This window comes from Lissotriton helveticus, chromosome 6 (genome assembly GCF_964261635.1).
Source record: "Lissotriton helveticus chromosome 6, aLisHel1.1, whole genome shotgun sequence".
In the NCBI taxonomy this organism is placed as follows: Eukaryota; Metazoa; Chordata; class Amphibia; order Caudata; family Salamandridae; genus Lissotriton; species Lissotriton helveticus.
Window position 1 is genome coordinate 1264440794 of NC_136067.1, and position 17825 is coordinate 1264458618.

The following is a 17825-nucleotide window of genomic DNA, read 5'->3' on the forward strand; positions in this document are numbered from 1 at the left end:
AGCACTCCTCCCGTGCCCCACCCCTCTCTGCACAAGCTAGCTCAGAGCCGGCAAATGAAAAATAAAACGATGCTAGAACATCGTTCTCTTTTTTCATTTGCTAGCTCTGAGCCAGGCAGTGGGGCGACGCTCCTCTGCCATTGCGGAGGAGCCGCCTCTCCTTCAAATATGTAATTTTGCTGCTCAGTTTATAATTAGAAGTGTTTCCCCATACTAGAACTAGAGTGCATCAGAAATGCAGTTCTGAAGTTTGAAAGAAAAGCTTTCTCAGTGAATCAATGATCTAAAATAGTGATCAAGCTGCTTTCCTTCAGCAAGTGCCCGCAATAGTGATGAAAAAACTGTTTTTCCTTATGTTGAAACCCGCCTTCCTTTTATTTCCCTAGTTGTCCAGAGAGAGACACCTATAAAAGTACATAGTGAGTCGACGCAAAGTGGTGTTTTTTCTCCAAAGAAGCACCGCTGAGAGACAGAATTTTAGAGCTGGTAGGGCGTCTTGATCGGCCCCAACACCACTCCTCCTCTCAATATAATTAGTGATGTGATAATGTGTTTTTTCCTTCTCACTGACACACATCTACCAGCCATGAACGGCTATTAATGCTTGAGATGATAGAGCAATTTTACAGATAGACCGAATTAAAGATAGCATTCGTGGTAGCTTCACCTTCTCAACAAATTCTATAAACAAATGACCACAGATACTGTATTTGTCTCAAATGAAAAATTATGACATTGACCAATAACTTAAAACTCATAAGTAACCTAGAAAGGACTTTGTTGGTGTAAACATAACATAACATAAAAGCAAAATGCACAGCAATCTCTCAAATATGTTGACATATTTATGGTTAAATCTAATCATTTTACACTGCACTTAATGATGTTGTTGAGGGAGAAGAAAAAAGCCCTTTTATTGGACCCCAAATTGCTATCCACATGTCGCTATTGACCTTGTAATACCTAAGCTGTCTTCTCCATTCTGGGCTCCATAACTGGTGAGGCTCGAAGTTTGGGGTTAGGTAATTCCTAACCAGGTACTTCCCCATTTAAATTCCCAATGTCTCGTAATGAGGTCTTTAATTTCCTTGCACATAAAGTTGTAATAATATGTGTAATGAAATTAAATTTTAAATGTTTAATTCAAATATGTAAAATACTCACCTAATCCTCATGGTCTTGGTTTGTCTCCTACATTTCCCCTATACATGTACAATGCTCGTTTACTTCCCTGGTAGGTTCCTGCAATATAAACATCAATCTATAAGCAGTGTAGTGGGAACTGCGCAGCACCAAACAATTTATTCAAATGAGGAATCTAGAACTAGAATACATTCCTCATGGTTCCTGCTTGGTTTTAAAGGTAGGATAAAGAGGTGATTTTATGCAAGTGTCACCTATGAAGGATGATGGCACGTGAAAAACCTGAGTGAGGTCTGCGGAGGGAATTAGGTTGGCCTTGGACTGAAGCATGGGTTACTAATACCTTTTCCCCTCCTTTCATGCGGAATTTACTGCTCTTAAGCCATCAAACGTATATCGGATTACTTAAGTATACGTTACATCTGTTTTTTAAACCACTCAAATTCATTTTGGGTTAGTGAATTGTATCTCCTGATTTATTTTTCTCAGTGGCCTATGCCACTGTTCTTTGTCTCCTTGCTCGTTCGCTGTGTTCCCACTCTTTATTGTAACATGCCCACATTCTTCACAGTGCATAAAACTGCTGAATAAATAAATACATTGCTTATGGCAAATGCATAAAGGTAGTTGCTTTAGGGACCTTGACAATTAGAGATCATTCTACGAAAACAGGAAAGAAGGGATAGAGAAGTGCATGGGGATTAAAGGGAAGTGGATTGGGCAGTTTTTGTAGCCATCTGCACAGGTGAAAATTGAAATTGAGTGGAAATGAAAGGGTATGACTTCTCCAAATGTGAATTGAATGTACTCGAGTGTGGCAAACGATCCAATGAAAAAATGGAAGAGTTGAAGAATGGGTTACAGATGGAAAAAACAGAAGTGACAGATTGCCCAGCAGTTGTATCATCAGGTTTAGTGGTGTTTTGACATTGCATCTTTTATGGTATTCTGGAATTTTAACAATAATCAATAAAGATAATTCCTGTAATTTGCCATGTGTTGGTGTTTGTTAAGCAGCAACAAAACTGGTATTAGATGTATTGACCTAATTCTGGCCAGTTCTTTCAAAGCTCTCATAACATAGGAGTGGTCAGTTCAAGCACGGCATATGCAAATCTCTATTTGAGCAAAGATGCCACTGCATACTGCCTACTAGTCCAGCTAAAACAGATCTTCACACTGCTAGTGTTTTTGATAAAATCACAAAACAAGCCCCTTTTTTGGAGATCTACAAGTCCTACATGTCACGATCTGTCCCCCTTATTAATGTATCCAATCCATGTACAACGTCTAGCTTAGATTTAACTACTGTCTTGTGTTTTGTTTCAGAAAAATACGACGAGATTACCCATCCAAGATCTTAATGAACCTGAGTACGGCCTTGCTGTTCCTCAACCTGATCTTCCTGCTCGACAGTTGGCTTGCCTCATTTGACATTGAAGGCCTGTGTATCGCAGTGGCGGCCCTTCTGCATTTTTTCCTACTTGCAACCTTCACGTGGATGGGGCTGGAGGCAGTTCATATGTACATTGCACTGGTTAAAGTTTTCAACACCTACATCAGGCGCTACATTCTTAAATTCTGCATTATTGGCTGGGGTGAGTTTGAACTTTTATTGATTTTGTACATGATTTAAAATAGAACTGCAGAAAAACATGACTACTTCTGAATAAGTCATGTTTTTCCATTAAAAAAGGACTAGCCGTGAATATTTGTTCTTTACTCTATAGTAAAACAGTGCAAAGAAGTGCATATAAAAGACACAGTGATCATCTATCTTGCAGAATTACCATCTGCTAATTAAGAGACTCTACAAAGTAAAGCTCAACAGATCCACAGATTTCCCCCTTGTCCCATTTCACAGGAGCAGATACAGCTCTTCTGCTATTCGTACCCCTCAAAGTGGGGAATAGAATGTGTTACTAGAACATTATTCTGCAATATAGTTTGCATTACTCATAATAAGGTGCAAACTACAAACCCATCAATTTGCACATCCCAGTGGTAGTTTAAGTGCTCGGACAAAGCGTTCACTTTGGCCAAGTTATATTTATTTTTCGTTCCGTCTCAAAAAGACTTTTGCGCTCCCTCTAAATATGGAGGATTAGTTCAGCAGGGCACAAACACTCCTCCAGACCACTGACTAGGGACCTGCAAAAACGAATGCTAGAATCTGTTAGAATTTACTGTAGTATCCTGGATTTCAGCCACAAGCACATTTTACCTTCCACTTTCTTTCACTATTTCAGTTTTATTATCCTGTTTGACTAATTCATTTGGGGTGCAGTACCCATTCAAACCCCTTAAACTATGTTTCAGCCCTATTCAGGCTTGGTACAGTAAGTCCACATCCTGCGGTGAGTAATGCACCCTAACTTGAGACACACTACATATCAGTTGTCTTGATATGCTGTAGCAACCCACACTCTGCCTGTACAAATCCTTCTTCATGTGTTTGAGTGTAAGGGAATTAGACATTTTGGTGATCAATGGTCCATATTTTCAAGCATCGTCTTTTGTAATTTCCTGTCAACCTAGTCAAAAGAAACTCAAAAGTCAATAGCGAAGGACATTAACTGTTGCCTGTGCTCACTGGACCTTCAAATCAGATAATCCAGGATACATCCATGGTCCACATTACTAAGCCAACCTCCAGCTAGCCTAATTGGTAAGTACTAGAGAGTTTTTCTCTGCCCAGTTAACAAGCTAGAGCAGGTACCATTTTGCAAACAGCATTCCTCACACATCCAACAAAGTCACTATGCAAAGGAATGATCTTTGGCTCATAACAAATAAGAGATGGCCCAAACTCTATTGATAAACAGTTTGCTGATCAGAAAACCAGTGCGTTGCCAAGCTATAATCTGCCTCAAAAGGTTGTTCTTGGCATATACATACAACAAAGAAAGCTAACAACTGTCCCGCTCTTGGAACAGAATATTCTCTCACAGTTGAGTCTTGGTTTGAAAGAGTTATCCAATTCATGGGATTTTTAAAGCCCTCCTAAGCTATATGTCTTCAAATTTCTGTGTAGTTATCACAATTAGTACTCTAGTTCACCTTTGAAAATTTGAAAGAGAAAATGACTAACATCTGACCCCAGACTACATCCTGAAGGAAAACCAGGTACTTAGGGCCTTATTAAGAGTTTGGCTGTCCTCCTGTAGGACTGCCGCTGCAGAGGTCCCAGGAAGTTCGCCAAGTCTGCGGTAAACCCACCCGCTGGATTACAATAGCAATCTAGGGCTGGCAGTGCATCAGTGTTACGGTGGTGGGAATGTTTGGCTCATAGGAAAGCCTAAAAAGCATATTGACGCCATGACAGCGCCGCCAGCACATCTGTGCACTGTGTGGCATGCAGCATGTCGTGCATGCCACACAGTGCATGCACGACGGTGCACTTTTGGGGGTACACATCATGTGCCCCCCGCATGCACCCCCTTGGGCAGATTGCCCCTGGGGCCCTGTTGGGGGTCCCTTTACATGCTTTTCCTCCAAGCATTTCATGGCGGGGTCCCTACCATGAAAGGCTTGGTAGAAAGGCAAGTCTTAATCTGCTCTCTGGTGCCGGAATCGGCACTGTCGCGATTCCCACCTGCATTCCCCAGCGGTCTTGTGGTGTTCCCACCACTACCATCGTAATCAGGTGGGTAGCCAAATGCGATGGTGGCAGTTTAACTGCCATCCACGGGTACGGTGATCCCAGGACCACCGTATTCGTAATCAGGTCCTTTATGTTTCGTGAACAAGAATCTTCGTATTCTTAATAGAGACCCTTTTACAACCTACCTGGTCTTTCTTTACCTTGTTGTCATAGTGGCTGCGCATTTCTCATTGAGTTTCCCAACATCTCTTTATAAAAGCATGCATCTTCCTTCACTTTATAAAGTTTTAATGCATTTATTCTTTGCCGAACATGACTTCCCCATTTTAAAGATGTTTTTTGTGTCCCCCAAATACCAAATCAAAAAATATTTTTAGAGATTGGCACTTCCAGTCAAGAGCTTTATTTTCCGAGCCGTATCCTAATCCCCTTCTCGTTCTCGTTGAAAGTTCAGAATTTCTTCCAAGGGGTATATTGACTGAGGAGAGGTGGTCTAGCAGCTAGAGCTGCTGACTTTGTCACTGGGGGAACCGGGCTTAAATCCAGGCCTTGGCTCAACATCCTTTGATTTAGGGCAAATCGCTTAACGTCTTGAGTTCGTAAAAAATGTGTAACCTATGGTTCTCACGTTAAAATGTCTGGTTCTCATGTATAGTGCCCTAATTCCCTTGGATTAAGTTCATACTATATAAAATTGCAGAAACAAAATGTATAGGGGGTGGCATTAGCCTAGAGACTTATAAAGAGAGCATATTTGTAAAATCCAGCTTACTTTAGTGGGCCACCCAGATTGAAATTGCTAGATCCCCAAATAGTTTATGGAGAGTATTATGCTTAATAGCGAAACCACCATTGAGATTAACCCAGAGAGTCCACTTCCTGTGCGTGTGCTCACAGACAAGCAGACAGATGAAAAGACATACACACACGCAAAAACCCAAATTTTTTGCGGGCTTGCAATTTCAGGATTTTCAAAGTATCAGAGTGTCAAACTTAAAGTCTCATAGCGTGTTTTTGGGTACTAATACATTCCATGAGACCAATGGAACCTCAACTTACCTAAGACTAAATATATGCTAAGAACTCTAATCTACATTTGCTAAGCTCACACAAATGATCTGTTCAGGAAGGGTCCATACAATACGCTCCATTCCTTCAACATATATTCTCAGTCATATGATTTAATTTAGTTGTTGTGACCTCAAAATTGTTTCCAAATACATCAGGACAAACATACCATCTCAGTTTGTGTATCTGACAATGATGATCAAACATAATTTCCCTTCTGACCAAATCATGCATCTCGCCTCACATACCAAGAGATGTTAATGCAAATCTCTCTTCAATCACTGTTTCGGGAAAAGGGTTAACATTCAACTCTTCAGCTAAACTGTTTCTTTTTGTTGATTTTCCTTTTCTTTTTCCTTTCTGCCTGTCTGTTCAACCACCAACATGGCCGTGAACAGAAGCTGTACTCTATATTAATAAATAAATAAATAAGGACCGATTTGCATAGTCTTGTACTCCGCATTGATTAAGCAAACCACAGAGTCTACATCATTGGAGATAATTAATTTCAGCTCTCAAACGGCATTAAATATCAGATCAGTTCTAGGCTGATGAATATGAGATCTTTCCAGTGGGACTATGAATTGCCTTGCCCCGGTGGCATAACATAAAATACTTTTAGTGGGAGTAGAGGTAGCTGAAAACCTAATTAGAAAATAGACTTCTTTTCTAATGCTGAACTGTATAGTTTTGGGATATTGTGGAATATTTTGTTCCTACATAAATATCCGTACTGCTATCATAATTGAGATTATTAGCAAAGGAACTAAGGACACAAGATAACCCTTAATAAACACATCCGCTGGTACCACCAGTGTAGCCTAAATAATTCTCCTAATGTAGATAGGGGGAGTAATATGCAAAATAAAAGATATTAATTTTCTAACGAGGAGGGGTGTATTTAGGACTTCTCGCACCTACTGTTTGTTTTTTTACTGAATTTGAATAATAAAAGAGAATGTTAACGCGTTTTCTTATATCTGTATGTCAGAATTGAGGCAGCATTGGGTACCAGAAAGAAGGATCTCAGCAGATACAACAGCACCTTTGATTTTGCTTCTTTGTGGTAGACTGAAGGATTCACAGGGATATAAGTCAGGGCAATAACTAGTAAGATGAACCCTACATTAAACGTAGCATATTACATTCAGGATTTCAATTTGTTAAATTAAACTAAATCACCGTTATAGGTTACACAAAGTGGTGCAGTCCATTTGTTATATCTAAAAGGGTCTATGTGCCAACAAATCCGTTGCAGTATCACATGTTAAATAACCATAGATAACAAAAGGAGTCAGCAGTCGACTTAAAAACAAAGCACTTGTCATTATTACTTGAAAACAGTCACACTTAAAGTTAGCAAGCAAGCGCTTTTCACATTGTTCACACTAATGAAATTCGCAAAACTTGGCCTAGACGAACAAGTATAAATCCCCAGGATTATCCTAAATAACTCATCTATCAGATGGCTGTCAAAAGGTTTTTAAGATTATAGAAACTTAAGATTTTCCATCAAATATCCTACTATTAATTTTTTGGTTCGTCAATAGTATGATTTTTTAGCACTGGTTCAGAAAATGCAAGCCTCCAGTGCACAATTGGCCCAAGACTACTAGGTCACTTTTGTATATTTGAAATGTGATTTAACGCATTTCTTGCCCACCTTTCTTGCCTATAACTTTGTGCTTCTTAACACTTCACTCCAAGCTATGAAGGATGTCTTCTGATCATTGCCTCATCCTAATGAGTGAACAAATTGTATGGAGCTGAGTAACCCTTGTTTCACACGGAGTAGTGGAAGATTTTATCCCTCATGTACATTAACTCATGAGCAAACTCAGTGAACATACAAAATGAAAACATATATCATGAACAAATATCATGAGCAGAAAAACGAAAATATGTTGCATGTTTGCCAGGTGAAGCCCAAACCCAGAGTACAAGGATCGAAAGACTTGGGAGTAGGTACCTGTGAGAAATTGGGTTACTTGGTCAAGCAGCAACCACAATCCTTGGCAGGGTAAGCACAAATAACCCCCATTTTTACCTGTGCTCAACCCTCTGCGGCTTGGCAGAGAGCAGTCAAGCTTAACTTAGAGGCAATGTGTAAAGTATTTGTGCAGCACCCCAAATAGTAAAACATAATTCACAAGGAAATAGTGGTAACCAGTCCTAGTTTTGCCTAAAAAGAAGGTTGCCCTTTTGGTCTTGTTTTGTTTATTAAATGTTGCTTTATTTTTCTAATTTGGTGTGGGATCCTTTTTGTGTGGTGGTGTCACTGTCTCACTATTTGAAGTGTTGTTCAAATACTTTATATCAAAACAACAGGAGAGAAAGGGAATATTTATGGAGCCACTCTTGGTCCCTTGTAACAAATAAGCAATCAACAAAAGAGTGATTCCCAACAAAGAGCATTTAGCACAAGGAGTCACGCCTATTGTTAAGAAGATCCCTCACTCACCAACCTAGTTGGTGACATGCTTCATCATTGGTATCCCACCCGAGGGGCCGAATGCCTCATGGGAGTGCTAAGACGCCTGATTACAGCGGAGCGGGTTTTTGTGAGGTGAAAAAGATGAAAGTGCAAAGTTAAAAATGTATTTACTTGTCTTAACTGAATTTATTGGTGGATAAGTAAGACAAGGTTAAAAAATAGTGTAGGCGGGTGTGCAATGTGGTTGCAAGTGGCCAGTCACATCCTTATGTGAAAGTGCAAATACAGTGACTCCTTGTACTAAAAGCTCTTTGTTGGGAATCACTCTTTTGTTGATTGTTCAAATACTTTACACATTGCCTCTAAATTAAGTCTGACCGCTCTGTTCCAAGCTACCAGGGGGTTGAGCACAGGTTCATTTGGGGTTCAATCAATCAGTCAATCAATCAGGGGTTTGTAGAGCATGCTACTCACCCGTGAGGGTCTCAATTCTGAAGGCACTGGTGGGGTGGGGGAGGGTTGCAGCTCCGGATCATTCGAAGACACAGATCTTGAGGCTCTTCCTGAAGGTGTGCCGAGTGGAGGAGCGTCTGATGTTGACAGGGAGCTCTTTCCAGGTCTTTGCTGCGAGGTAGGAGAAGGCCCTTCGCCTGCTTTGGTTCTGTGAATGCGTGGGTCTCTGCCAGGGCGAGGTCAGCGGAGTGGAGGTTCCTTTTGGGTACGTGGAAGGAGACTCTTTTGTTGAGGTATTTGGGTCCGATGTTGTGGAGGGATTTGTAGGCATGGGTGAGTAGCTTGAATGTTACTCTCTTCTCAATGGGGAGCCAGTGTAGGTCTCGTAGGTGCTGGTCTCGTAGGTGCTGGTTCATGTGCTCGTGTCATGGGGTTCCGAGGACGAGTCTGGCTGCGGTGTTCTGGATGGTTTGGAGCTTGTGTAGCAGGATTTTGTTGATTCCTGCATAGAGGGCATTACTGTAGTTCAGTCTGCTGGTTATGAGTGCGTGGGTGACGGTCTTTTTGCATTCGGGGGGATCCCCGTGAAGATCTTGCGGAGGATGCAGAGGGAGTTGAAGCAGGTGGAGGTGACGGCGTTGGTCTGGTAAGGGAGGAGTCTAGAATGATGCTGAGGTTCTGGGCGTGGTCCGTCGGTGTGGGTTGGTTTCCGAGCGCAGGGGGCCACCAGGAGCTGTCCCAAGCAGTGGGGGAGGATCGAGGACGAGGACCTCAGTCTTCTCCGAGTTCAGTTTTAGGCAGCTGTCGTTCATCCATGCTGCAACTTCTTTCATTACTTCTTGGAAGCTGAGTCTGGTGTCTTTGGGGTTCTTCGTGAGAGAGAGGATGAGCTGGGTGTCGTCAGCGTAGGATACTATGCTGAACCCATGCTGTCTGATGATGGCGGTGAGCAGGGGCCATGTAGTTGTTGAAAAGCGTGGGGCAGAGCGAGGATCCTTGGGGTACTCCACAGTTGGTAGGTTCAGAGAGGAAGGGGGGAGTCTGATCCTTTGGGCTCTGCCAGAGAGAAAGGAGCAGATCCAGTCGAGGGCGGTTCTCATATGCCGGCGTCGTGGAGTCTGGCTGTGAGAGTGTGGTGTGAGACAGTGTTGAAGGCTGCGGAGAGGTCTAGTAGGATGAGGGCCACAGTGTGGCCCTGGTCGAGTAGCATGCAGATGTCATCAGTGGTAGCGAGGAGGCTCGTCTTGGTGCTGTGGTTGCTTCGAAATCCAGACTGGGAGGAGTTGAGGATGGCGTTCTCTTCGATGAAGGCGGTCAGCTGGGCATTGATAAATATCTCAGTGTCTTTGGCTGTGAAGGAAAGGAGAGAGATGGGCTGGTAGTTTTTCAGGTCTGTCAGGTCGGCCCAGGTTTTCTTGAGAAGGGGCTTGACCTCTGCCCGCTTCCAGTAGTTGGGGAAGATGCCGGATTCGAGGGAGGTGTTGATGGTCCGGCCCAGTTCGGGTGCTATGGTGGCGGCAGCTCTGTGGTAGATGTGCGAAGGGCAAGGGTCCGTGGGGGCTCCTGAGTGGGTGTTCTTCATGGTCGTGGTGGTGTCTTCGGTAGTAGCGGTTTTCCAGGTGGTGATGGTCGGTTGGTTGTCGGTGGTGGGGAGGGGGGTGGTGACCGAAGTCTGTTAGCTGAAGTCATCGTAGAGGGCCTTGATTTTCAGGTGGAAGTAGGAGCCGAGCTTGTTGACGAGGTCCTGGGATGGATGGTATGATGTCTGTGGCTTTGCTAGGGGGGTGTCGTGAACTGCTGTATGAAGTTGAAGAGTTCTTTTGCGTTACTGGTGTTGGTGTGGATTTTGTTCTTGACAAAGGTCCGCTTGGTGGCTCTTATGCGCTGGTGGTATTCATTCATGGCATTCCAGTTGTTCTGGTCTTCAGTGGTTTTCTTTTTCTGCCATAGTTTCTCGAGGCATCTGCAGGAGCGCCTGGCTCCTTGGAGTTCAGTTGTGAAGCAGGCGGCCTTCAGGAGGGGTTGTTTGATAGGGTGGCGGAGGGGTACGAGAATGTCAGCGCAGCAGGTGTAGTTCTTTGGCTGCGGAGTTGGCGTCAGTCGTGTAGGAGGGTGGTGTTGAGGTCTTCTTCTGTGATCTTGCTCCAGTTCCTTCGGGGTGGGCGCATGGCGGGATTGGGTGCGGTAGTGGTGTTGAAGGCGAAGTGTATGTAGTGGTGGTCTGTCCAGGGGGCCTCCATGGTGTGGCTGAAGTGGATGTCTGTCCCTCCTGTGAAGATGGAGTCGAGGGTGTGTCTGGCTCTGTGTGTAGTGGTGGTGACGAGCTGCTTTAGTCCGAGGTTGGTGAGGTTGTCAAGGAGGGTGGTGGAGTTGGGGTCACAGCGGTTGTCGAGGTGGAAGTTCAGGTCTCTGATGAGAATGTAGTCCATGGAGGCGATGGCTTGGGGTGCGACGAGATCGGCGATGGTGGAGGCGAAGGAGGCGCAAGGCCGGGGGGCCCGTAGACGAGGGTCCCATGCAGCTTGGTTCTGGGGGTGGTTTGGATCTGGAAGTGGAGGTGTTCAGTGGGGAGGGAGTTGCTCGTGCTGGAGGTGGAGAGTAGGAGGGAACTCTCGTGTGCAATGGCGAATCCTCCTCCTGGGCGGTTGGGGCGGTCCTGTATTTGGATCTTGTATCCGTTGGGGAGAAGGTGGCGTTGGTCCATGTTTCCATAAAGAATGCGACATCTGGAGAGAGGGTGTCGAACAGTTCCCAGTGGCGTGGCGTGTCTGTATGGGAGCGCACTTTGAGGAGTATGCAGGTCAGGGCTTCGGCGGTGCAAGTGTCCGTTGTGGGTTCAGCGGCCGAGGGGTGACTGATTGTGAAGGATTGTCTGCAGTGTCGGCAGGAGAACTGGCCGTGGGTGGTGTTCGGCGTCAATCTCTGGCAGTTGTTGTTTCTTCCGGGGTTGAGTGCGAGGAGGGTAGTGGAGTTGAAACAGTGTGAGGTCGTAGGCCCAGGGTTCCTCGCGCTGGCTGCGGTCAGGTCACGGATAGGCACAGACAGGCTTGCCTTTGGCTTTTTCCCTGACAAGGATTGTGGTTGCTGCTTAACCAGGGCTTACACCCCATTCAACCAGTAACTCAATTTCCCACAGGACCACAGAAAACTAATACCACTGCTTGAGCAGGTGTGGAGCCTGTTCAATAATGAGTTAAGAAGTTACTGATATAGGAGTTACAGGGCGGTCTGGAGGCCGTTTGGTAGAGAGGGGTACCATCTGAGGGAGCACAGCAGGGTTGTTTTATGGCAGAAACCTGGGATGTAAGCGACGATGCCGCATTAGTCCTTCGGGCGGTTGCAAGCCTGAGCAACCGTGGGCTTGCCTGGTTTACGCTCCATCCCTAAAAATGTGTGAGTAATAATCCTGGACTGGTGGTCACGGATTTAAGGGAGAAAACTCTCCAAATAAAAAATGGTAGCACCGAATGGGTTGGCCCAAAGTGCTGTTTGCCTCATCATGCGGGTGGGCATCTTAGGGCACTCACCGCTGACTGCCCTTGGATCTCCCGTAAGTTAACCCACCACGGCGGCATATTTCATTTATAAAACAAACCTAGACCACACTGTTTTCCACTAAACCATGTCTTATCTGATTTATTTCATTCATTGTGTGCTAAGTAGCTATTTACCATGTTTGCAGGAAGGGTTGCCGATATCGGCACTAAGTGCCATTAAACTCATTTGAGTGCATTGTCTTTGGAGAATACATGTAATCTGGTCCTTTTGTTATTCGGTTATACTTAACCCTATATTATATGCTGTTCTTATACAGGTGTACCAGCTGTAATTGTGGCAGTTATTCTAGCAAGCACGAATAAAAACAGTGCCTACGGAAAACAGCACTATGGCAAAACTACCAATGGAGATGGAGGTGATGATTTGTAAGTAAACGACTGTAGCTGTACCTCTCTTTAACGTGCTTTTATTGATTGCCAACAAATCTTCGTTACTTGTGTCATGGGTCTTCTGTTGTGATAACAAAAAACACCCTGATATTCCAATACCATAAGGTGTATTAATTTTTCGGGTGGAGTATTTATGGACCTCCTTTGCTACTGTCAGTGTTTTCACACTGATTCTTGGATGCTTGTGAACATTCTTTCTGTGAGCATATTCTGACAGGTTTTAACTATTAAAATGTGTCCCAGAAAATCCCCTAAGGTTCAGGATTACTGCATTTCCTGTAATCCTAATTACCGATTGAATCAGTATTTCCTCAGCACTCGTAATGAAGGTCGAATAAGAGCCCAGCCTAGCATCAGAGACCGATTTGGAAGAGGGGCAGAATGTGCAGCGGAACACTGTGATGCAAAACAGGTAATTGGGATTCAGGAGCGCTTAAACCTTGTGTTTCATTAGCACTCTTCCACATCTGGAACATGGATGGAGTCATGCTGTTGACTTCGGGCTTGTGTCCTGGAGTGAGAAAATCGACATTGTCATTGCTGCCTTAACAGGCTAGGCCCTGAGAATTTGACTGCCATGCTTTCCACAGAGGCGGAGCCACAGACTACAGGGCCTAGCATCACCGGCGGCAGGGAAGCTGCTCTGGCTGTTTTCCTGCCAATAGGAGCTTATCACCCCTGCAGGGCTCCCGCAGAGTGGGACACTTTTGACAGAGGCCGGGTCCCCGGACTACAAGCCGTTCCAGCTGTTTTCGCATCAGGAGGCGCATATCACCCCTGCAGCACTCCCGCAGAGTGGGACGCCTTCCACAGAGTTGGGAACCATGGTCTATAGGACCCATCATCAGTGGCAGTGAGGTGGCTCCGGCTGTTTTCGCACCAGAAGGTGTGTATCACCCCAGTAGCACTCCGACAGAGGTGGACACACGGGGGACATCCCCAGGCACGTGTCCAGGCCAAGAGCAGGCTGGTCTGCACCTGTCCGGGGCCAGATGAGTCTGGGCTGAGCCCACTCTCTTGGCCCTGCATTTTCCACTTTGCGCCATCATGGTTAAAAAGAAAATTCCCCACCTCCAAGACTCAAGGCAAGCCCATAACATCTATAATGACTTTCCTGTCAAGCGCAATGTGCTCGATCCATAAAGAGATTACTTCGGCTGAGGCAAGACTGGGGGCATGTCTCCAAACATCAGCAGACATCATAAGTGCTGTCCCTCCCTCCGCGTCGAACTACAAAGATGAGAACCTTAAGGGTTTGACCACGTGTTCAGCCAATAATGGGTGTGCCCAGGTAAATTCCAAGGATATGTTTCCCAATTCTCCTGCTGACTCGTCCTCCCCCCCCCGTGAAGTGTAAGAAACTGTCACCCCCCTCAATGAAAGCAGTAGATTACAGCGCCTGGGCTCAATTAGGATCCGCTGTGAAGCCTAGCGGGCCAAAATGGGCATACCTTATCAGCAAATCTGAGGACATTAAATGTATCCTTACAACAGTACAATCCTTGGGAAACCTAATGAAGGTCATCATTAGACTCATTGTCCTCCAGACTCTGTCGTCGAAAATACCCTGGCAAGTTGTTTAGAAACATTTCATTCACACAGCAAATTCATTGCAAATTCTGCTCTAACCTCGAATGCCATTTTTCCATCTGCTGCTCCTTGTCATATTCAGACGCTGTGCACTAATAACCAATTTAGCCTTCCGCGATCTGAGCCCTTTACTGCAGCTGTCCCAGTCACTGCTCCAGTCACCAACCTGCCTCCCCAAAACATTCCTTTACCGTGCAATCTGATAACTCTAAAACCCTTGCCATTGCACTGACATGACTAGGCCCATCCCCACTTCTAGACCTTCTCCCAGAGATCACTCCAACCGTTGTCATTTTGGGGAATGTACCAACCCTTTCTCAACACAATACTGAATCCTGGAAAAGCGTAAAGAATAAATCCATTCATTGGGTGGGCAGTAACACTGGCTTAACTAGGGCCCTCTTTGAAGACTTGAAAATAGTAAGAAGGGTTGGATGGATTGGCAAGGGAGCTACATTACTGCCTGGTGACTGTGTAATTATGTCTTTTAAGTCCCCTTACTTGGTGGAATTAATTTTGCACAAAACCAGGACCAGATCACCACCTACTTCCCCCATCAAGTAATAACCCTTTCATTGGGGTATTTCTATCACCCCGTGGTTTTAAAGGAGGGATCTGGCTCTGACACCAATGCTGGCCTTGTCCGGTCCTCTGCTTCTATCCATCTATTACAAAGCACAATTGTGTCACCCCCCCCCCCCCCCCCGGTGAAGCTGAATGATATTGATTGACAACCTATTACTAAACTGAAGAACAACTTCTCCACCGATTCACATATACTACCCCTTGCCTACTTTTCTCCATGAAGATGTGTTTTCCTATTGCCCTTGATTCTGCCTCCTTCAAACCTTCCTGTCCTAGTGTGGGCTGTCAGACCCAGCTAGTTCCCCTGCTTGTGAACTTGGAACCTTTTCTATCATCATGCAAGTTCCTATTTTGTAATGTGGCAGATCTACGTTCCAGGTTAACACAAGATGATGGATGGAGTGCTGAAACTTTGCAACCACTCACCCCCAGTCAAGGGATCTGGGTTTAATCCGACCTTCTTTTGCCCCCTAAGCCATCCCAGTTTAGATCCAGCCGTATGCAAATCAGTCTTGACCACGCTCCTCATGGGAACAGTCCAGCCTGAACTGTCAGGCCAGGTCCTCCCTGGACCGGAAAAAGGCATCCTAGGTCCAGTTTCCCATGGGGAGCAGGGTCAACACTGAAGTGCATATAGCTGGGTTTTAACTGGGGTGACATGGCGAGCAAAATAATGATGAATGAATCTGAGAGTGGGGGTGAGTGTTTGGAAAGTTTCAACACTTTGTCAATCATTTTATTTTGTGATGTTGCTACGTTCCAAGTTGTCATCTATTTCTTGAGGTGAGTTTATTATGGTTTTTCCTTTTCTCTGTTTCCAGGAGACTTGAGGAGCTGAACCTATTCATATGAATGGCTTTAGAACATTCTACCAAACTGCAGTTCCTTCTACTGCAGGTAGATCTAAAGGCGTGTTGGCTATTTTTGTCTCAAATACACTACCTTCATTTACGCTCAAGATAGAGTCCAACTTTCCTTACTACCTGATTATTCTTTCGGAAATTTTGCACAATCTCAATTTTATAATTGTTGATTTGTATAATAACGTTTCACCATCAGATGTTGTTACATTACTAGTCCAACTTGAGTATGATTGAATAGGTTATATTGCATTGAAGGAAAGGAGTCTTTTACAGTAGGGAAGTTATGCTATCTCCCTACTAAAAGGGTGTGTGGCATGGTGGAGTGCTCCCTAGATAATGCCTCGCTATCCTCCCAAAGTGGCACTTTGCTGCACTGCTCGGGGATCAATCCAGATACTCTCCTTGAAATTACTACTCACAGGGGTGCCTTTGACATTTGTTTAGATGACTCAACTAATGACCAGGCGGTTAAGATGGCTTTTATCGAGATCTCTAATGGGACCAAACAAGCCTAAATTAAAACTATGACCCAGTCCAACTCCCCTAGGCCAAGGCGGCTCTCTATCAATTGTTCAACAGCACACAAGCTTCTAATGAAAGCTCTCTATAGAGTGCTGCACTTTCCTATGGAAATGGGTAGGTTTAGGTCTGAGTATAGATTAGTTCTGAAGACAAGGAAGAAGAAGCTAAAGCACCAGGCCTGGGAAACCCTGATTGAAGCCAGTTTGGCTCAGGATATGCCAGCCTTTTGGCACTAAATTAATCGCTCCTTTTTAAGGGATAACAGTGCCCCGAGATTAGAGATGGGCATTAATGAAACCAACTGGATTGCACAACTCTCTGAGATTTACTCCATCCTTAGTACGCACAATCAGACCTCTGATTCCCCATCACCCTGTGGTTTTAGTAATTTATCATTTACCCTGGACTAAATAAATAGGGCAGTAATGGGCAGCAAGGGCGGTAAAGCCCCTGGACCACATGGCTTCTCTGTTGACTTGTTCAAGGCTAACCTCTCCATGTGGGTACCTATTTTGACTTTGGTCTTAGCGGCCTGTTTCCTTTCTGGCCTCCTTGGCTCATGGTCAGAGTCTGTCATCGTACCTATATAAAAGAAAGGGGACCGTTCTAACCCTCCATGTTACTGCCCCATATCCTTACTCGATTCACTGTTAAAAGTTACAGGCAAAAACGCATGGAGTTGTCTCGAAGAATGGGATGAAATTTCAAACATCCTTTCAGATCTCCAGTATGGTTTACGCGGAGGGCTGGGAACAATTGAGCAGGGGCTCAATCTCAACCTGATCATTGCCAAATACACCTTAATGAAAAAGGGCCAGCTGTATCTAGCCTTTGTCATCCTTTTGGGTGCATTTGACTGTGCCCTTCATAGCCAACTGAGGGTTATTCTATCTGAGATTGGGGTGGACGTATCGCTAATTGCTTTCATTAGAGAGCTGTACTCCAGTGGAAAGACTAGGGTGGGCTTTAGCCGTATAGATGAGTATACTGGTGTCTTTAAGCTTCAAAGAGGGGTTAGAAAGGACTGGGTTTTAGCACCTTTTTTGTTCACTCTGTACATCAAAAGCTTAGGCTCTACACTAAGTGACAACTTTAAAGATCTCGCCCAAATTGGCGACAGACCAACCCTTTGTTTGCTGTATGTTGACAATGCAGTCCTTATGTCACGTACCATTTTGGGCCTACAGAGAATACTCACCTGTTTTATTAATTATATGTCTGAGCTTGGCTTGATCCTCAATAAAATCAAGACTTTGGTTATGAAATGTGGGAGGAACACACGGAAGGGCCGGAATCTTCTGGCAGGTGCTTCTAAGTTAAGTTTTGCCCCCACATTCTCTTCTCTGGGTATTGTTTTCGATGCACATGGCACAGAGTCTTCTGTAGTGAATAACAGTAAGGTGCATTTACTAAATCTGTAAATGCTCTTTTAAACTTCGCTGCCAAACTAGATACCAAACCTTTGAGAGAGATGCTTACTATTTATAATGCAAAATGTGTCTCTGTTGCTCTTCATGGGGCTGGCATCTGGGGCTATGCAAACATTAACCATCTTCAGACAGTTGAGAAAGGCCTCATTAGGAATGTTTAATCAGCTCCCACAAGCTGTTCCACTA

At 44.6% G+C, this 17825-nt stretch overlaps 1 protein-coding gene across 5 annotated transcripts in view; it reads left to right on the top strand.

The window, feature by feature from the left end:
• The window catches only part of ADGRG6 (adhesion G protein-coupled receptor G6), a 634122-nt gene that overhangs the window by 526950 nt on the left and 89347 nt on the right, over positions 1-17825 (top strand). For all 5 annotated transcript variants that reach the window (XM_078648991.1, XM_078648988.1, XM_078648990.1 and 2 more), the window contains 2 exons: positions 2473-2741; positions 12517-12625. In XM_078648991.1, the coding sequence (XP_078505117.1) occupies positions 2473-2741; positions 12517-12625 (378 nt within the window). The remainder of the gene's footprint in view (positions 1-2472; positions 2742-12516; positions 12626-17825) is intronic.